The sequence below is a fragment of the Juglans regia genome, chromosome 7 (genome assembly GCF_001411555.2).
Source record: "Juglans regia cultivar Chandler chromosome 7, Walnut 2.0, whole genome shotgun sequence".
NCBI classification, from domain to species: Eukaryota; Viridiplantae; Streptophyta; class Magnoliopsida; order Fagales; family Juglandaceae; genus Juglans; species Juglans regia.
The window spans coordinates 41,551,810-41,572,431 of record NC_049907.1 but is presented as its reverse complement, the minus strand read 5'-3'; the positions used below and the strand labels follow the sequence as shown (position 1 = coordinate 41,572,431).

The following is a 20,622-nucleotide window of genomic DNA, read 5'->3' as shown; positions in this document are numbered from 1 at the left end:
AAATTAAAAAAATATTAATATACTAATAATCAATGTGATGATTATTAAATAATAATATTAATAGACTAATAATCAATTATATGTGTTAACGTTGTATTTTGCACGCTTTTGGACCAGATTTTGACAACTCAGGTCTTTAGAACTTGGGCCTGGAGAAGATGAGAAAGGAGGCAACTAGGAGAGGGCGGCCTTGGGGCCGAAGAGTCTACGATGTCATAGTTAGTAAATTCTCTTGGAAGGTTGTAAATAAGTGAGAGAGTCTAGTGATTAGAGAGAATTTTCTTGTACATGAAACTTGCTATTTATACCATGAGTTTGGGGACAGATCGTGTATGCCCCTATGAAGTTCGTGTCCTTCGTACTGTTCCTTTTGTCAGAGTAATTTCATGAGGTGTGGCTCTGAGATATCGTCATTAATGTGGCGTGTAACTTGGGTTATAGTGTCATTAATACGGTGTGGTTTTTCTATTTTCCTCACCCCGTTAGCATCCTTGGTGGTTCGTTGATGCCCCTCCTGTTAGAGGATCGAGGGTCCCATGTACATTACGACCACTACACGGACAAGCACTCAAGAGCTGGACACTATTTGAGAGGTCTCCAGGTCGACGAGTCCTATTCCCTGCAGCACGTTTTCTCATGCAGGTTGCGTTTAGAGGAGCCTACCCATGGGCCGGGTTGAAGACTTTACTTGTTCTGGGCTAGGCCTTTAGTTATTGTTCTCTTGGTTGCCATTCTCAGGCCCACTGAGCCTCGAGAGGGAGGGATCCCCTTACAATATGTATACACTACACATTATATTGTTACTATCATACATATTACATATATTATGGTAGATTAAAATTGAAATAATGAGTCATGTATCATGTATAATGTATATACTGTAAGTCTGTAAGACTATTAATTTATTATCTAGACTCTAATATAGTAGTATGTAACTAGATTATAATACAATATTTGGCTTATTTTGAGTGGCTGTTTGTGTTTCCTATTTGTAATTTATGCAGGATTGAACGATTGGATAATGAACATTGCCACTGGACCATGAGTTGCTCTAGTTGTTACTTGGGGCCTAGGGTGTGTTTGGGCCTTGGTTAGATGGATCATTTTATTGTTTTTAGTTGATTTAAGAATTTCAAACTCTGATATGAAAGCAAGAATGATAGTATATCAAGAATAGTCTAAATTATCTAGTAGATATTTTTAATTTTTTTAAATTTTTATTTTTTACGTTTGCATGATATATGAAATATTTTTAGTTATATTTTTGGTTTTTCATATCTAAAATATATTTTTTAGTAATGATTTTAATAAACTTGAAGCTTGAAAGCCAAAAAAAAAAAAAAAACTGTTATATGTAAGATTTTATTAAAAAATAGGCTAAATTTGAAGCTCAAATTTGATTCAGTTTCGGCTCTGATATGATAAAATTAAAATTAAAATCAGATTTTCTTAATACCGACTTCGACTCCGATTCCGAGATAGCGCCCAGCCTTACAAAATAAGAGTTTATTTGAACTCAAAGATATAATGTGGGAAAGTTGAAAATTTAATGATTTGTTTTCTTTGTGTTTACAAAAGAATTGAAAAGGTAGGTGGATTTTTTTTCTTTTGCAAAATTAAACAAACAGAAAGTAAATTTGTAATTAGTCTTAACTAAAATGTCTAAATTTATTTATTTATTTATTCGTGGAAACACGTACGTGGTTTGGAACATTGCATACTATGATTTTCCTATTACAAAAGAGCGAGCAGCCAACCGAAAGAAACGTTCCTGTCCATATAGCTCCCAGAATGCCTCGCCTTACTTCCCGCTCTCCTGTGCCACCTGCTTCCCTGTCCTCCCTCTCTCTCGGATCTCTCTTTAGACTCTCTCTCTCTCTCTTCTAGTTTTGTTCCCACCTTTGCAACTCTCTCTCTCTATCCCTCCCTCCCCCTCATTTTCTTTCCTTCTTTCTGGGTTATGCTGATTTCTAAATCTTCTTCTGATGCTTGTGTTTCAAGATTGAGCAAACATGGATGAAGATAATAACAGAATTATCGAAGAAGACGAGAGGCAGGCCTTGGCTGGGCTAAGCTTGTCTGTTCCGCCTCCCCGAAAGAGCCAGTCTTACAGCCAACAACTCCGCGCCACCTCTTCCCACAAATGCCACTCTCATGTCCGCAAGCACAGCCTAGACGAAGTTCAAGTCCTTAAAAACATAGACCACCATCACCACAACCCCTACTACGACTCTTCCGAAGAGGAGTTCTTTCCTTACTCCTCCTCATCCACCACTTCTCCTACTGGTGAGAGGATCGACCAGAGCCTCTGCGTGGAGGCTGGTTTTGATGACTCCAGGCAATGCCAACCGTTGCCGGAGTTCATCGGTAGCGGAGGCGCAAGCGGAATATTCAAGGTTCCGACTCGTGCGCCGGTCCATCCTGGTCGCCCGCCTTGCCTCGAGCTGAGGCCACATCCATTGAGGGAGACCCAGGTGGGAAAGTTCTTGAGAAACATCGCATGCACGGAAACCCAATTGTGGGCAGGCCAAGAGAGTGGAGTGAGAATGTGGGATTTCGATAATGTTTATGATCCCGGGTGCGGGCTTGGTGGGTTTGGTGGGAGAGTGAAGAGGGGTGATGAGGATGCGGCACCGTTTCATGAGTCTGTGAACACGTCCCCCACCCTGTGTTTGATGGTTGATAGTGGGAATAGGTTGGTTTGGAGTGGGCATAAGGATGGGAAGATTAGGTCCTGGAAGATGGATCAGCCTTTGGAGGATACCCCATTCAAAGAAGGTCTTTCGTGGCAGGCGCATCGTGGTCCTGTTCTTTCTATGGTTTTGACATCTCACGGTGAGCCCATTAGCATATGTTTAGTTGATGAATTTTTTTCAATCCTGGTATGAATTGATGGACATTATGATGTTGATTTGGATAAAGCGTTCTCTGTTTTCTTAATGGTAGTGGGAGGATATATGGAACATTGTATTAGTATAGGAGGTTATCCCCTGCAGACTGTTTCTTACTATGCTATTTGGGAGATACTCCAAGTGTTCAAACATGCCCTAAATCTTAAATTTATGGTTATTGTCGCCTTCGTTATTGTTTATCGATCCTCGACAAATACCTACAAAAAAACTATGCTATTTGGTTCACCCAATTGTATTGTTATTCACTTGATATATTGCTTGCTGGTAGTTTGATACCTTTTTTTTTTCTTACATGGGCGATCATGAAAACTGATCTCTCTACGACATTGTCATGCTGATGTTCCAGCGCTAATAGAGATGATAATTATGCTTGTGGTATCTTTATTAAAGAATGCTAAACAACAAGGTGTCTGTGGTCCAAATGCTTTTGTAGATGATGGAGTTCCAGGTTCACCCCTTCCATGTTTAATTATTCATGTTGCTTTGATCCAGGTGATCTTTGGTCAGGTTCTGAAGGTGGTGTCATTAAGATCTGGCCATGGGAATCCATTGAAAAACCTCTCTCTCTAAAACCGGAGGAAAAGCACATGGCTGCTTTACTGGCAGAGAGGTCATTTATTGACTTAAGGAGCCAAGTCACTGTTAATGGTGCCTGCAGTTTATCTTCTCAAGATGTAAAGTGTTTGTTATCCGATCATGTTAGAGCTAAAGTTTGGTGTGCTACTCCCATGTCCTTCTCACTGTGGTACGTTTCTCTTTCATGGTAGCATATTTATTGGATGCTTCATATCAAAATAATTTGGAAGTATAGAAGCCTATGCACATTGTTTTTTTTTAATCGGTAGAAGCCTATGCATGTAGTTGCTGTGTGCTTCTTTAAATCCCATGAAAACTTGAATTTTTGGTGGGGTGATTGCGCAGCAAAAAAGAATCCCGAACATTTTTCATTCAAAGTTGTGAATTTTCAGGGGAGGAAATATATCATTTTAAAATGCCTTGCAAAGAAATTCTTATAATATCCCAACCTACATCATAAGTATATCAAGAGTTGGTGTTCCTACAGGGATGCGCGTACAAAGGAGCTTCTAAAGGTATTTAATGTAGATGGTCAGATAGAGAATAAAGTTGACATGTCATCAGTGCAACAAGATCAAGCAGTAGAAGACGAGGCGAAGATAAAATTTGTTTCCCCGTCAAAAAAGGAGAAATCCCAGGGTAGCAGCTTTTTGCAACGGTCTCGTAATGCCATAATGGGAGCAGCAGATGCTGTGCGTCGAGTTGCAACTAAAGGGGCAGGAGCATTTGTAGAAGATAGTAAGAAAACAGAAGCACTAGTGCTAGCTGCTGATGGGATGATTTGGAGTGGGTGTGCAAGTGGTTTACTTGTGCAGTGGGATGGGAATGGAAATCGACTGCAAGAATTTAGCTACCATCCTTGTTCTGTTCAATGCTTTTGCACTTCTGGGACACGAATTTATGTAGGCTATGTGACTGGTGTTGTCCAAGTATTGGATCTTGAGGGAAATCTGATTGCAGGATGGGTGGCTTATAACAGTCCTGTGATAAAATTGGCAGCTGGAACTGATTATGTTTTCAGCTTAGCTACTCATGGTGGCATACGTGGATGGAGCATCACATCTCCAGGGCCTCTTGACAATATAATACGATCAGAATTGGCAGCAAAAGAACTGACATATACAAGACGAGATAATGTCAGAATCTTAGTTGGCACTTGGAATGTTGGTCAAGGAAGAGCCTCTCATGATTCACTTAAGTCATGGTTGGGTTCTGCTGTATCAGATGTTGGCATTGTAGTTATAGGGTTGCAAGAAGTAGAGATGGGTGCCGGTTTTCTTGCAATGTCTGCAGCCAAAGAAACCGTAAGTTCCTGTTGATTTCATTGATGCTGCTGACCACTTGATTGTCATTACTTCAATCCTAGTCAGTTTTTTACTCTCCATCTTCCAAGCTTGTGTGGGTATCAGAGGCATTTATTATTTGCTTACTGCTGCCTTTTCAAATGTAGGTAGGACTTGAAGGGAGTTCTGTTGGGCAATGGTGGTTGGACACGATTGGAAAGGCCTTAGAGGAAGCAACAACTTTTGAGCGTATGGGTTCTAGGCAGCTAGCAGGCTTGCTTATCTCTCTCTGGTACGTAATTGTCATGGAAATTTTTGGAGATTTAGGCTGTCATGAGATTAGATTTGTATTTCAACTTCTTTTTTTCGTTGAAGAGGCATCCTACCCAGCCCTCTGGATGCCATTGGGGTTCTTTACTTTCATAATGATTCCTTTCTTATTTAATGACTCAATGCTTTTCAATTAGGGTGAAAAAGAATCATAGACCATATGTTGGGGACATCGATGTTGCAGCAGTTCCATGTGGCTTTGGTCGTGCAATTGGCAATAAGGTTTATATACACCAGTGCTTATTTGATGGCTTGCATTGTTTTGAATGTTTTCAATAATCATCCTGTCATCTGAATTTTAATCTAAGCTATTTCACCTGCGAAAACCACAGTTGTATGAAAGTAACTGCTGTTAAATAACCTTGTTCTCTGAAAGATAAAAAAATAGACTACTGAAGTTGGACTCAACTGTTCAGCGTTACCAGTACTTAGATTCAAAACCATCTCTCACTTAATAGTACTCTTTTCTGCATGCCTTTGCTTCTCAATCTATTTAGTTTTTTCACAAGTAAAAATATTATTAATATCAATAGAAGACTAGGTGAAGCGAAGCCCAAGTACACGGGATGTGCATTTGTTTCTCAATTTAAAACATTTACTTGTTTATAATTGCCCAAACAGGGAGGTGTAGGTTTGAGAATTAGAGTGTACGATCGGATCATGTGCTTTGTGAACTGTCACTTGGCTGCACATCTGGAAGCTGTCAATCGCCGCAATGCTGATTTTGACCACATATTTCGAAATATGGTCTTCAGCCGGTCATCTAATCTACTTAATAATGCTGCTGGTAAACTTCCATACCCTTTTTTGTGTATTGCTCTCGTGTTCTCCATATATTTACCTTGGCAGCTTTGTTCTTCTGGCTTATTGTTGGTCCTCTTCGGTGCAGCCGGTGTCTCAACAACTGCTCACATGCCTCGGAGCACAAATGTATTTTGTTCTCATTGACATGATCTCTTGCTTTTTATCACTTTTGTCGTCACCTTCATTGGCTAACAGTTATGAGGCATTGCTGCTTTGATAGGCTGGGGGTGGCAACTCCGAAGAACCAAGACCTGAGTTATCTCAAGCAGATATGGTTGTATTTCTTGGCGACTTTAATTACCGCCTTTTTGGTATATCTTATGATGAGGCAAGGGACTTTGTTTCGCAAAGATGCTTTGATTGGCTCAGAGAAAAGGATCAGCTGAGGGAAGAGATGAAAGCTGGGAAAGTTTTCCAGGGAATGCGAGAGGCACTCATCAGATTCCCACCAACATACAAGTTTGAAAAGCACATAGCAGGTTTAGCAGGTACAAAGTAGAAACAATCGTATGACTTTCTGAATCAACCATGTGAACTACTTGGTTCTAGTATAAGATAAGAGCCTAGGATTCTATTTCAGAGAGTAAAGAAAATTGGTAATAGATCGATACTCTGCCAATAGATCTCTTTGAGAGGCACCACCACACTAGATGACATTGTCTTTAAATGGCTTATCATGTCTTCATGGATTTTAATGAAGTGTCAACTTTTAACTGGTATCATCTGTTCTTTCCAGGATATGATTCTGGTGAGAAGAAACGAATTCCTGCTTGGTGTGACAGAATAATATACCGTGACAACCGGTCGGCTTCAGTGTCTGATTGCAGTTTAGAGTGCCCTGTGGTCTCATCAATTTTACAGTATGGTCTCTGGTTGGGATAGTTTGCTTTTATCTTTGTCTTCAATCTGTTGTGAAATTTGTTCTCCCTTTTTGACAGGTATGAAGCATGCATGGATGTGACTGACAGCGATCACAAACCTGTCCGGTGTAAATTCAATGTGAGAATTGCTCATGCTGATAAATCTGTAAAGAGACAGGAGTCTGGGAAAGTTTTCAGAAATGATGAGAAAATCAGGTCTATTCTTGAAGAATTAAGTTTTATTCCAGAAACCATTGTGAGCACCAACAACATAGTCCTTCAACAACATGACTCATCCATTCTGCGAATCACCAACATGTGTGTCAAGGATACGGTTACATATAAAATCATTTGTAAAGGTCAGCCGACTTTCAAGGAGGATGCACAAACGCCCAATTTTCACCCAAGGGGTGGCTATGGCTTTCCCCGATGGCTTGAGGTATTGTGTTCTGCCTTTTGATTGGATAGAGATTTGATTGCATTCCAGAAGTCAGTTTTTTTCAGAGTTGATGTGAACCCCAGATTTTGAATCTAACGAGCGTATGGCAACATCATCCCAAAGATTGATATTTATCTTCTTCCCCACCCATATGCTGTCCTTAGGATATTTGTCTGTATGCATGTACTCAATAATGGCATGGTTCTTGTCAAAATACAAGAATTGTAGGGATAGGGTAACTGTTTTCATCTTGTGCCTTATGTGTAGTATCTTAGAAGGCACAGATGTATTCCTATAGATCTTTTATTTCTTTTGATGATTATCACAAGGTAGTTTTGTTCCATGACTCTGAATTAGTGTTTGTTCTCATGGTGAGTTTGAATTAGGTAATCCCAGCAGCTGGCGTAATAGAACCTGAAGAATTTGTGGAGGTTTCGGTAAATCAGAAAGACTTTCTTACGCCAGAAGAGATTGCTGATGGCATCCCACCAAACTGGTGGTCGGAAGACAACCGAGAGAATGAAGTGATCTTGGCAGTAAATGTTTGTGGCAGTTGCTCAACCCAAACATACAGTCACCAAATCCTTGTCCGCCACTGCTACCCAGGCAAGTCAATCCGCATTGATTCAAAATCAAACATTTCTAGAAAGAACCAAGAAGGTCCATTTCAACAGTCTGAATTCCGGCAACTAAGCACTTCCTCTCTTGCGATTGATGAGAAACCTGTGAAGCTAGAAACAAAGACAAATAGCTTACGGCAGTTCTAGGTGCACCACCAGGGAGAAGTGCTTGGACTAGAAATGTAAATACTTCTGTGGAGCCAGCCTACTTGCCAGTACAATCATCATCTTAGAACAGGTTCAATTCATATACCATCACCTATTATATTCAGTTTACTTAACTCAGCTTTTTAGCCAAAGCGCATTGTAATTTTAGACAAATGATTCAATCAACTGAAGAAAGGAAAATGTATAAGCAGCAATCCAGAGCTCTTCATTTCTTACTAGTACTGATAGGTTCTCTAAGCCTCCATCCATGGATGGATGCCAATGCTTTTTGCAGAAACAGTTACCGAAAGTACAAGGGGCTATCGTGATTAGTTTTCGCTAGTGTACTAGATTACTGAACTCGATACTAATGGAAGTCAGACTCTCTCTCTCTCTCTCTCTCTCTGTATTTGTTGTTTTCGATGTGTAAAGCCAAATCTGGATATCCATGAATTTGAGCATTCGTTTCTTATAAATTTCTTAGTTGCAGAGCCAGGTTCCGAATACAAATTAGCAGCACTGGCTGTGGTACTTACCTTATAGATGTTGCAAAGCAAACTCGAGCGATGTGTGAAATAAATTAAAATATTTAATATATATATATATATATAATTGTATAAATGTGTTGGTTCTTAATTTTTTATTTTATTTTATTTTATTTAATAAAGTTTGTCAAAGTTGCGATTTCTTCTTTCTACCATAATCTTTTCACGTTTCATAGAATTTCTATGTACTGTTGATCTTCAACAGCAATACATTGTCAAATAAAATTAGACATGGCACTAGTTGGCATGTCTTTTCTTCTTTTGGAAATTAGACATGGCACTAACTTCTAAATTGCATGCCCCATTTTTATTTTTGTAACGAAAGATTCTATTTATAAGTTGATACGTATATCATATCTAATAAAACGTTTATATGATATAATTTAATTTAAAATAAATAATTTAAAATTTAAATTAAATCTTACGATTTAAATTATATAGATGATATGCTCTACATACCAGCATGATAATAAAATATCTATTTATTATTATTATATTTCTATTCACTGTATTTGTTACGAGGGGATAATTGTAAGTATCTCTCACCCTCTACTTATATATCTCTTTCTGATATAATGAAATTTTTTGCTCATAAAAAAAAAGGAAAAAAAAGAGCATGCCAGATAGGTTACATCATCTGACATAACAGATGCCAGTGGGTTATTCCAAGCTATTAATCGCATAGCCTGCAACTATGACCAAGGTTTTAATTAGACAAATACTATTAAAGAACATACCGCTATACTTAACACTTGCTTCAAGACTACAATTTTGGGTCATGATATCCGTATATTAAGTTAATGGCTGTAATATTCTCAAATGATCGGTGCTGCAACAACAAATAGCAGCAAGAGCCAAGACCACTGAAACAGAGATTAATGCATTTTTTTTTATAACTTAAACTTAGAGTTGTGCTACACAGAAGTCCCGTACTCTATACACCACTTAAAATCACGTATTTTAAGTGGTGTGGAGTGTGGAGCTTATATTTAGAATTTTTCCTTAAACCCATGATATATTTGAGCCGTGTCCAGATGGATTTCGTTCTTACTTGAAGTGGCTTTCACACACAATCGAAACTAATCATTTCTAAGGCCCCATGCCAAGGTCACATAGCACACTAACTGAACCTTATGATACACAATGTCCCAATCAACACACATAAGCCACAACATCATTTGCACATAAATGGATTATGCATAAACTCAAAAACAGAGAGTTGGGTAGGCATTAATTGTTCACACCTTAGCCTGCTGGTGAGCTTCTAACAAACTCTATATCAACTTTAGGATATAGTTTGATTGCTTATCTATGTCGTGGCATGTCAATACTTAGGGGACCTGACATATGAGGGAAATGTGAAGTGTTCATGTGAAGGTGCAAAGACAGCACGAGATGACGAGTTGAACAACCTCAATACCTTCTCCTCTGGGCTCTAGTTTGCTGATGACAGGTGCTTATTTCATATCTTCATATATTGTTTACTTGAGCAGGGGGAGCAGATGATTATGTTAAGCTATAAATTGAGGAATGACAGCCCGCCCTATCCATCCAACTTCTGAATTTCTCCGCCATTGACCTCAGAGTGCATACATCCTCTTATATTCACTGTTCAAAATTTCAGTATCCGAGGCCCTAGAAATAGACAAAGAATATGATCGGCTCTCAGTTTTCCTTATGTTCCTCAATTTCTTCTCCTCCATTCTATGTAAAATGACACAATAGCACATGGAGCCAATGGTAGTAAGCATGATTGTGCAACCTATTACTGTAGTGCACACAGCAAGCCATTGGCCATGCAAGCCCACCACCACGTATGTCAGAGAAATAAAGGCAGCTGAAATGAAGAGACAAGCCAGCCACATTAGTTTGTTAATCACAAACACAAGCTGCCTCTTCGCCTTCCGTTCTATCACAACCACAGATGTTTGGACTACAACAACAGCCAGGGAAATAAATAATGCCAGGCTATCAAACACAAAGAAGAGTAGGAAAGCCGCTTTTTTTGCTATATGGGCCTGTCCAAGCGAAGTCCCCTCTGTTTTCTCCTCAACGTACTGGCCAGGTACAGTAAAGATGGCTGCAAAAGCAACGGTAGCTATGAGAACAGCAACTACAGTTGCAGAGTTTATAGCATTGTTGAGGCCACTGATGTGAAGCTTTTCTAGCCTCCTTGCAATTTTTTGGACCCTGACACCAGTTTGATGTGTCTGTTGAAGTTGTGTTCGGACATCATGTTTTATGTCACTGACTGTCTGCTTAAGTTGCTTTGCTGCACTCGGAGTTTTTCCTTGGTCTTTAGAATTGGTGGCCCCTGCTTCCCTTAAAACAGACACGAGCTCTGGAGTTCCATATTTTTCTGCGATGTCAAGCGGGGTCTCTCCAGTCTTGTTCATTACATTGATGTCTATACCCTCAACTGATAACAAACAACGTACATTCTGCAATAACATGAAGCCCAACTTCAATACTGTAAAAGTAACACCCAGGCCCACTATAACCCAAGGACCAAGCCATTAAAAATATAAACCCAATAGTCCAGCTCATCCTTAATGAAACTCATCGTTTTACCCTCATCCCTTTTTCCCCTAATTTCCCTCCTTCTACCCAGGCATTGTCCAGCCCAGTAAAACGCTGAACATAGTTTTGTAATACAACCAAACGTTAAAGACAGAAAAGAAGTCTAAGATATTCATTATGTGGTCTGACATAGCTTTGCTGTGTTTAAAAAGCTGGTAATAACGGATCCCCTATGTATCATCCTATGACACTTTTACTCAGATTGTGCAAGATTCTCCTATCCTCAACCAATTAAGTGACATAATCTGCTGATAAAAAATTCTGCTATCAAACAAGGACATTGATATGAAATCTCCAATACCAATCTAATGAATTTGAAACTGAGCTTTCTAGATTGGAAAAAAAAGTTCCCAATACCCGAAATACCAATATTGTTATACTAAACAATTCATTTATCACTATCAATTGGCCTGCAAGACTCCTCGTATAAATAGGGGGCATAGATTTGGTACTCCAATGCCAAAGAACCAAAAAAAAAAAAAAAAAAAAAAGGTCTAGAGTTTTACAGAATTCTGCCATCGATTCTGCTCATGGATTGGACCATTTCACCAAGCAATGGGAGTTATATAGAAAGCTAAATCTTAAATTACTTGGTAAAAGTAAAAATAAGAAGGGAAAACTTTGAACATGGATATTCAATGGTGACTGAATCCAAACCTTAGAATAATGTCGTCTTGCTAAAAGAACTTTTAGAAAATAAGAGAAGGAAAAGGGAAAGGAAAAGAAAGAAGGTTCCATCTTGATGGTCAGAACCTATGCTTTGACCTCCATTTGAGTTCAGATATCACATGCATAAGAATCCATCCCTTGACAGGTAAGTAACATTAGGGGGTTGGCAAACATATTGGGATGTGTGGTTTCTTCGTTGCCATTGAAGTATCTTGGTCTTCCGTTGGGGGCTTCTTTTAAAGCTAAGACAATTTGGGATAAGGTGTTGGAGAAAATAGAGCGTAGGTTGGCTGGGTGGAAAATGTTGTATTTAACTAAAGGGGGCGGATCACTCTTATTAAGAGCATTCTATCCAATCTTCCCACATATTACTTGTCTTTATTTCCTCTCCCTCCAGCATTGCAAATAGAATAGAGAAACTTCAACGTGACTTCCTGTGGTGTGGATTAGGTGATGAGTTTAACTAGTGGGGTGGGATAACGTGTGTACTCCTTTGAGAGACGGAGGATTGGGGGTTCGTAATATGAGGGCTGCCTTTATTGGAAAAATAGTTGTGATGCTATAATAATGAGGGGAGTTTTGTGGAAACGGGATATCGACATGAAATATGAAAGTTCAGGGAGGGAGGGGCATATGGTGTGGGGTTATGGAAGTATATATGGAAAGGTTGGTGCTCCTTTGTTAGTCATACTCGGCTGTGTTTGGGAATTGGCAATAGGATCAACTTTTGGTATGATGTGTGGGTGGGAGACACGGCGTTAAAGGAGGCTTATCCCACTATATTCAGAATTTCATGGGACAAAGAAGTTATGGTGGCTGACTTGCGGATTATAACTCATGGCACAGAAGAATGGAACATTAGCCTTACTCGAGATGCACATGATTGGGAAGTGGCGGAGCTGGTGGAGTTTCTTAACCTGTTGTATAACGCTGCTATTGCTGTCACAAATGAAGATAAGATGGAATGGAGACCTTATAGGAAAGGGATTTTTTTTGGACGCTCCTTCTATGAATCAACTACCATGCAACATTGGCATAATTCATTGGAAGAACATATGGAGGAGTAAAGCACCTACAAATGTCGCTTTCTTTATCTGGACAGCAGCCTTTGGGAAAATTCTGACTATTGATAGGTTTTATCATCCCGGACTGGTGCTGTTTGTGTAGAAATAGTGGTGAATCGGTAGACCATCTATTCTTACATTGTGAGTTTGCACGAGAAATCTGGAATTACTTTTTCAGCAGAATGGGAATTGCATGGGTAATGCCGGGAAGGGTGGTGGAACTACTAGCAAGCTGGAGAGGGATCACCGGGACATCACAGATAGCAGTTGTGTGGAAGATGGCTCCTTTATGTATTCTTTGGTACATTTGGAGTGAAAGAAACGATAGACAGCATTTTGAGGATCATGAACGCTCATTGGAAGAGTTTAGGAGTTTTCTTTGGAAGACTTTATTTATGTGGGCCATTGCTTTAGATTTGAATGGTCTCAGCTTCCATGACTTCCTTGTAACTGTTTCTAGTTCCTAAATAGGTGTATTCACATGTATACTTCTAGTGTACTTGGGCTATGCCTACTTTCTGATCAATAAAATATCTTATTACTTGTAAAAAAAAAAAAAAAAGTTTTGCATTAGTGGAAATGTTAACCAGATTATATGAAGTTTTTCTTCGATAAGTGATACTTGTATAAATTTACATGGATATCAAAGAGAAACAACAGACTCAATATGCAATGCTGTATAAATTTACCTGAATACGGCCCTTACTTGTGGCAATATGCAAAGCTGTGTTTCCCTTATTATCCTCCAGACTCAAAACTGATGAATCAGGTTTTATCAATTCCAGCACAATCTCTTCGTTTTGCCCTTTCACAGCCATGTGCAATGCAGTTTGGCCTTTTTTATCAGTCCTAAAACCAGTGCTTGGGTCTTTGTTTAGCAGGGACTTCACAACCTCCAAGTGCCCCATCCTTGCTGCCGAATGAAGAACAGTCTTGCCGTTGTTCCTGGCAATCTTAACGAGGTTGGAGTCTGTTTCCAAAAGAAGGTTGACTACATCAATGTGCCCCTGAATAGCAGCTGTGTGTAAGGCAGTTAAATTGGAGAGATCTGTAGTCATGGCCAAGTTGGGGAACACATGCAAAAGTTCCTTCAACACCTCTGCAAAATTTATTTTTTTTCTCTTGGTCAGAATAAAGAGAGAAGAAAATCTTCAAAGAAGTAATAACATAACAAGTATTTCTCTAAATCAATACATCTATTTATCTAGTTAATTGCTAAATACTATGGGGTCTTATTGGCAGCTGAAGTAATAAATAAGGAAAGACGGTAAGCAGCACACAAACTTGCACGTGCTTACCCACCCCATAGAAGTACTAAAATTTCATGCATTCCATGAAATCTTCTACACATGGAGGGAAAACAGAAAACAAGTAAATTTCTGACGCATTATGCAATGAACTCAGAAAATAGCGATGTGAGTACAATTTTAAAACACAAACACACACACACACACACATTATAGGACCACCGTGGTTACATCATCCCCTCCCCCCCTCCCCAAAAAAAAAAAAAAAAAAAAAAACAATTGCAGTCAATCGAAGTTCTAAGAGAAATAAAAGTCACTACTTTTTAAAGGGCATCTAAATGCCATTATGCAAATAATGAAAACTGAGGAATGAAGAGGGAAATACAAAGACTCTTCACGTTGGTTGAAAATGGAAGTTCTCATGCTTTTGGATCGGGCTATGAAGAATTTGAATAACATTGTTCTACTAAAATGAGAAGTGCTGACCTTTCCAAGAAATTAGCGTGAAAAAGGAAGCCGACTTATTGAACGCATGAATGTAGAATTAGACAACAATTTCACTTGTGTGCATGATTGAAACCTATTTTCTTTAAACGGTTAAGTTATTATGCAACGGCCAGACTTTTATCTAACTCAACAGAGTTGTAATCGCAAGATTACTTAGAACATTATGCATAAAAAACAGACAATTGGATTACCAAGATGGCCCTGCTTCGTGGCAACATGGAATGGATCATAGCCGTTCCTTGCAGCAATAGATGCAGTTTGCAGGTCCAAATGTTTCAACATCTCGCCAGCAACCAAAGCATGCCCATTCTCTGCCGCAACATAAAGGGCAGTTTCCCCCTCTTGGTTCTGCTTTGCCAACAATTCCTTTGCCTCATTACCGTCACAAGTCTGAAGGATCTCTCTCACTCTACTTAAATTCCCTGCCCGAGCCGCCAAATGGAAGGGCAAGTCGCCCCTTTTTCCCGGTGAGTCCTTGCCCTTCTTCCTCTCACCACCTATGAAACTCAACTGCTTCTCCATCACTATCCGAAAGCTTTTCTGTTTCTCCATAAATCCTCGAAAACTCTTCTGCTTCTCCATAACCCCTCGAAAACTCAGCTGTTTTTCCATTGCCCCACGAGGATGAGCCTTCTTTTCATCTACCTCGCGAAAACTCTGTTGTTTCTCCATTGTAGCACCCTTAAAGCTACTCTGCCTCTCCATGATCATACACAAAAATTCCCTGAACTTTACTTTACTGTAAATCTCAAAAAAATACAATGCCTTGTATTCTGCAACCTATTTCTCCATGATCAGACGAAAATCTCACAGAAATCTCACTATGTCTTAACACAAGTTTAGCAGATACATCGAGAAAGATACCTTTTTATAATTGGAATCCCATTTTCTCAGAAAAATTATTGCTATCCAAACTGAAAGTCACCCATGTTAGAAATCAAAACCTCTTTTTTTTTTTTCTTCACAAGCTGAAATCAAGGAAACATTAAGCGGAAACTAGATTGCAGCTCCAATGGTCACAATAACTATACCTTGATTTTGTTTGAGCTCTACGGCAAGAGTTTTGATTCGGAAAATGAAAACCAGTTGACACTTCCAACGAATCTGAGAACCCAGGAACCGATTTCCACAAAGTGACAACAAATCCAGCAGATCAAGAGCTCAAAACCTGAGGTTTTTCTGAGAACCGTGAGTTGGCGAATGGTTGGTTTCTGTTCATAGATACCTCACCAACTTACAATTTCTAATTCATCAAAAAAAAACTTTGAACTTTCTATACTAATTTCTAAGAGCATTGGCATTGGATTAGCCAAATGCCTTTTCATCTTTATATTTGACTAATTTTAACAATAAATGGCCCATATTGAATTAGCCAAAGACTTTTTATCTCAACTATAAGCTACAATAATTTCATTTTTCTTTCCAAAGATGAAAAGTCCTGTAGCAAGTCTAAACCTATTGTTTATTATATTTTGGCTCCTCTCTCCAGTGGCTCTTTTCCTTCTTCTTTCCCGGGACCCTTTTCCTGCAGTTGTGATGTATTGCCTCACATTATAATATGGTGGGATAAAAGTAACAAATATTGATATCGATTTTGTTTATTGGATTATGAAAATGAAAATAAAAATGATTGTTAGAAATTATAGGTGATTATAGGAGGTTATGAAAATAAAATTAATTAAAAAATAAAAAATAATTATAAAAATATAAAAATAAAAAAATAATAATACTTTATTATTATAGAGAGTGTGATGACTAATTCAATGTACACTTTAAGTTTTGAATGATTAGCTAAAAGTGAAAAAGTTACATATTAGTCAAAATTTAAAGAGTAAAATAGCCAATCCAATACCAATGCTCTAAGACAGCATACGCACGCTCAGCACCATCATCTCTTTAATAAACTCGCTTATCTGAAAAGAGAGAAGAAAAAACGACATTTTGCAAAAGAAAAATTATATTCGCAATCTTTCCGGATTATAAATATAATATTTTAGAATGAATTTAAAATCTACTAAACTTTTTATTTATTTATATACGAGTTTACACAGTGAAAAAATTTAGGTCTCGTTTATATTCGTAATCTATCTCAATCCACTTCAATTCATCTCATCTTATTATTATAATTTTTTTAAATTTTTACACAAAATATAATAAATAATTTAATTTTTTTAAATTTTAAAATAATTTTTTCAAATTTCAACACAGAATAGAATAAATAATTTAACTTTTATTCTACTATTTACAAATATCTTAACCTATCTCAACTCATCTCTGAATCCAAACCACTTCTTACTCATTGTTTCTTCATTATTTTATAATATTACATTAAATAATAAGTTTATAGATAAAATATAATAATATCATATTATAAAATAATAAAAAGATAGTTGATGAGTAACCTTACTTTTAATTAGTTTGTTCTAGCTCATATTTAGAGTCGAAATCCAAAAATGACTCTGACTTCGATCAAAGATGTTTGGAATTCTAAATTAATAATTTTTAACTCTTTTAAATCCCGATTATGATTGGATATACTTTTAATTAGAAATATAAAAATACTATAGTTACAGAAGAATTATATAAAAATAAAAACATAAGCTCACTCAATATAATACGTTAGATTTTAAAATTATTTTTATTATAAAATAGATTTAACGAATTACATGAAAGTAAGTTAATGTGTGAATTTATTTTTATGTGATTTCTTTATATTTTGACACTTCTCTTGAAAAATCTCTACTCAACATGTCATGTTAAAAAAAAAATTTGAAAATTGAAAATAAAATATAAGTACAAGATATATATAAAACCAACCACTAATAACATACATATATTCCTTAAAAAGTTGAACTAATTAAAATTATAGACTAAGAATACAGAAAACTGAATATACATTAGAAAATTTGAAATTAGAAAAAACTAATACATTATGAAATTTGATGGGGAAAAAAGACTCGAAAATAAAGGGCAGGGCAAGTGCTGGGGCTACAACCCAAAGCAAAACCAATTAATAAACTCAAAATTTATACTATACGAAATCATTATTTATTTCAAAAAATTTAAGCAGATAAAAAAAGATAAATTTTTATTATTTATTTTATATATTAATATTATTTTTTAGGTGTGAGTCAGACTCCTATTATCTGGACACTAGACTTTCAATTGAAGCATATCTAAATTTCAAAATAATCTATTATATATCATTATCGTCAATTTGGTGACATGTCGTAGTACTTCACCTTCACGAGATCATGTTTCTTTCTTTTATATATATTAGCAGCGAGTGACGTATAATGTACATTTTTTTAATAATTAATATCTACAAAATATAAAAATGATATGTTTTTTTAAATAAAATTAACAAAAAAGCTACTTTCACCGGGACCGTACACCCGCGTACTCGGGTTCTAACTCAGCTTTAATTAAACGGTACATTTAATTAAACGGTGTGTTTTTAAGTCTCGTTTATTTTTAGAGATAAAATGAGATTAAAGTTAAAAAATTAAATAAAATATTATTAAAGTATATTTTTTAATATTATTTTGTTTTAAAATTTAAAAAAATTGAATTATTTATTTTATTTTGTATTGAAAGTTAAAAAAATTATAATGATTAGATAAAATAAGATGAGATGTTTTTTCAAAACAAACAAGTTCTAAATGTAAAAGTCTTTGAGAAATTGAGTTCCACTCAGTTTACCAGTCTTCTAGAAATCGAACTCCACTTGAGAAAATATTCTCCAGTTCACCTCATCTCTAGGATTGAACTCCGAAACACCCGAGATAATCTATCAAAGTTCCTGCAAAATATTTTTTTCTTCCCACAGCAATGTATCAGCTACTCAAGATTCACTCGAAACCCAACACAAATTCAAATTCTCAAAACTCAGAAACTCGAAAAAAAAAAGGACTAAAACCCAAATGAGATTTCTCTTAGAATTGTCAAAACCCAGTGGTAAAAACTAACCGGGTGATAAATGAATGAGCTTTATATAGATTTTAGAAGTAGAAAGAGAATAAGTAATGGGAAAGAGGAAGAGAAAGTTAGACCTATTCTTCAAGTTGAGGAATAAGGTAGGCAAAGATGGGAGAGTTTTCAAAGAAGGAAACCAAAAGAATCCTCCAATTTAGGCTCAAAGACTTACTTTTTTTTAAACGAGATGAATGGAAGTCGATGAGGAAGAAGAAAGAAAAAGAGAGAAAGCACACGACGGCGATGAAACACGACAGTAGATGAGGAAAAAAGCAAAATGGTTGCTTTCCTCGCGCCATTAGGTGTCTTCTTGGCGCTTTCCCTCGTGACGGGTTTGACAGCACGAAAACGAGATGATTGATGCAAAATAGGAATGAGTTTGGCAAGGAATGAAGAGGATTTCTAAGATGAAAACATGGATGGGTTTTTTTTTTTAATTTATTTATTATAATAATAATATAAAAGTGACGTAGTATTAGCCACATCACACAATTTCACAACAAGTACCCAACGCCGGATACCTGTAGTAAAATTATAAAATTAATTAGTCAATAATTTAATGTATAGAAGTAGAAAAATAAATTTTAACAAGCATCATAATGATAACAAAATGTTACAATAATATAAGTAATATGAAAATTAAAAGATTTGGATATTCTAGCAATAGTTTTCTTAACAAAATATATGAATTATAGAATTTAACCACACTACTCAATGACTCAGGGAGCACTAAAAAAAATCATTTTATCTAAATGATTTTAGTTAATTAAGAATATTATGAGATTTAAATTATATTAAAAACTCTAAGTATTTATATGATTTTATTCTCTTAACAAAACTCTATTTTTTATTTAATGATAAAATATTAGTATTTTATATTTTAATTATCTATTTTAAGTTTGTTTATTTTTAATGTTTTAACCTTTACTGTTGAATCAATTCTGAAGATTCAAGATAAAGGATTGAGATTTAAAATTTAAAATCTTAATTTTTTCAATTACTATTTATTACTATTAACTTTTAACGTGAATAATAATAACTGTTTATTAATGTTCACATTACATATATATATATATATAGTATATGGTTCCATCATCGATGGTGCTGGAGGACCCAATTAACCGCACCCAATAACGTTGAAATGGTCAATGGTGTTTGTATTTTTGTGGGCAGAAATACAATCTGTTAATTAAATAAATAAATAAATAAATAAATATCTCAGGAGGGCCATCAAAATCATTGACTATACTTTAGTTTTACCGACTCTTCAACACTTTCCTTTTGGCTTTGAGTGATATTAATTATATAAATTAATATATACACTGTTAGAGCTTCAGTTCACACGTTTATCTTATGGTCATCTGCAATCAGCTTTAAGTTGAAATATACCTAATGTTTGTTCGGGGACAGTGACCCATGACCATGTAAGTACCCATGCATCTATAGTATTTCAGGACAGCATTCTTTTTATTCTTTCTTTATTTATTTGGTTTGGTTTTTTTAAATCTAGTAAATTGGAAAGTACTGCATCCTTTATTGACCAGCCGGCTGCATGCAATTTCATGCTTTGAAGTCTGAATATAGCCTCATTATTATTAGTACGTACTACTATGACAGGTTGATAACTACATCAATCTATTAATATTCTATATGATTAATTCCCACATAATATCTACATATATATTATTTGTTATTTTGGATGGATTTTAATTGGTACGTACGTATTCATCTCATCACCCATTCGGATGTTTCAATTACTCGAATTTTCGATATTATTCATAATTGGTACGTACGTAGCCATCTTATCACCCACTCGGATCTTTCAGCTATTTGAATTTTTGATATTCTTAAATAATGGTATATTCTTTTGAAAATTCTAGCAGTACCACACTTTTATTAAATTTGACTTATTTATCTCGTTAGGATTAACTAATTATTCAAAGTAATTAACATTAATTAATTAGTTCCACGGGGCCAAGAGTCCACAAAAACACGTGGGAAGTAAGAAAAAGAGATCATTGTCTAATGGGACACCACCTGGCCTCTTTCCACGAGTTATCGTCA

The 20,622-nt window shown here is 36.3% G+C and overlaps 2 protein-coding genes across 3 annotated transcripts; one reads left to right on the top strand and one right to left on the bottom strand.

The window, feature by feature from the left end:
* Positions 1 to 1,921: 1,921 nt before the first annotated feature.
* LOC109020032 (type I inositol polyphosphate 5-phosphatase 12-like) lies at positions 1,922 to 8,346 on the top strand. 2 transcript variants are annotated; one of them, XM_019002423.2, is made up of 11 exons: positions 1,922 to 2,835; positions 3,405 to 3,657; positions 3,976 to 4,792; positions 4,939 to 5,063; positions 5,239 to 5,323; positions 5,723 to 5,888; positions 5,991 to 6,031; positions 6,126 to 6,393; positions 6,642 to 6,765; positions 6,844 to 7,204; positions 7,591 to 8,346. In XM_019002423.2, exons 1-11 carry the CDS (start codon positions 2,013 to 2,015, stop codon positions 7,969 to 7,971), a joined length of 3,444 nt encoding a protein of 1,147 aa, XP_018857968.2. In that variant the 5' UTR covers positions 1,922 to 2,012; the 3' UTR covers positions 7,972 to 8,346. The 2 variants fall into 2 exon arrangements, with proteins under 2 accessions (XP_018857968.2, XP_018857967.2); XM_019002422.2 differs by having other exon boundaries at positions 5,723 to 6,031.
* A 1,046-nt stretch (positions 8,347 to 9,392) lies between these two features.
* On the bottom strand, positions 9,393 to 15,852 carry LOC109020034 (ankyrin repeat-containing protein At5g02620-like). Its single transcript, XM_019002425.2, has 3 exons — positions 14,775 to 15,852; positions 13,519 to 13,928; positions 9,393 to 10,957 (listed from the first exon to the last, which is right to left on the bottom strand). Exons 1-3 carry the CDS (start codon positions 15,292 to 15,294, stop codon positions 10,097 to 10,099), a joined length of 1,791 nt encoding a protein of 596 aa, XP_018857970.1. The 5' UTR covers positions 15,295 to 15,852; the 3' UTR covers positions 9,393 to 10,096.
* Between the last annotated feature and the right edge of the window lie 4,770 nt (positions 15,853 to 20,622).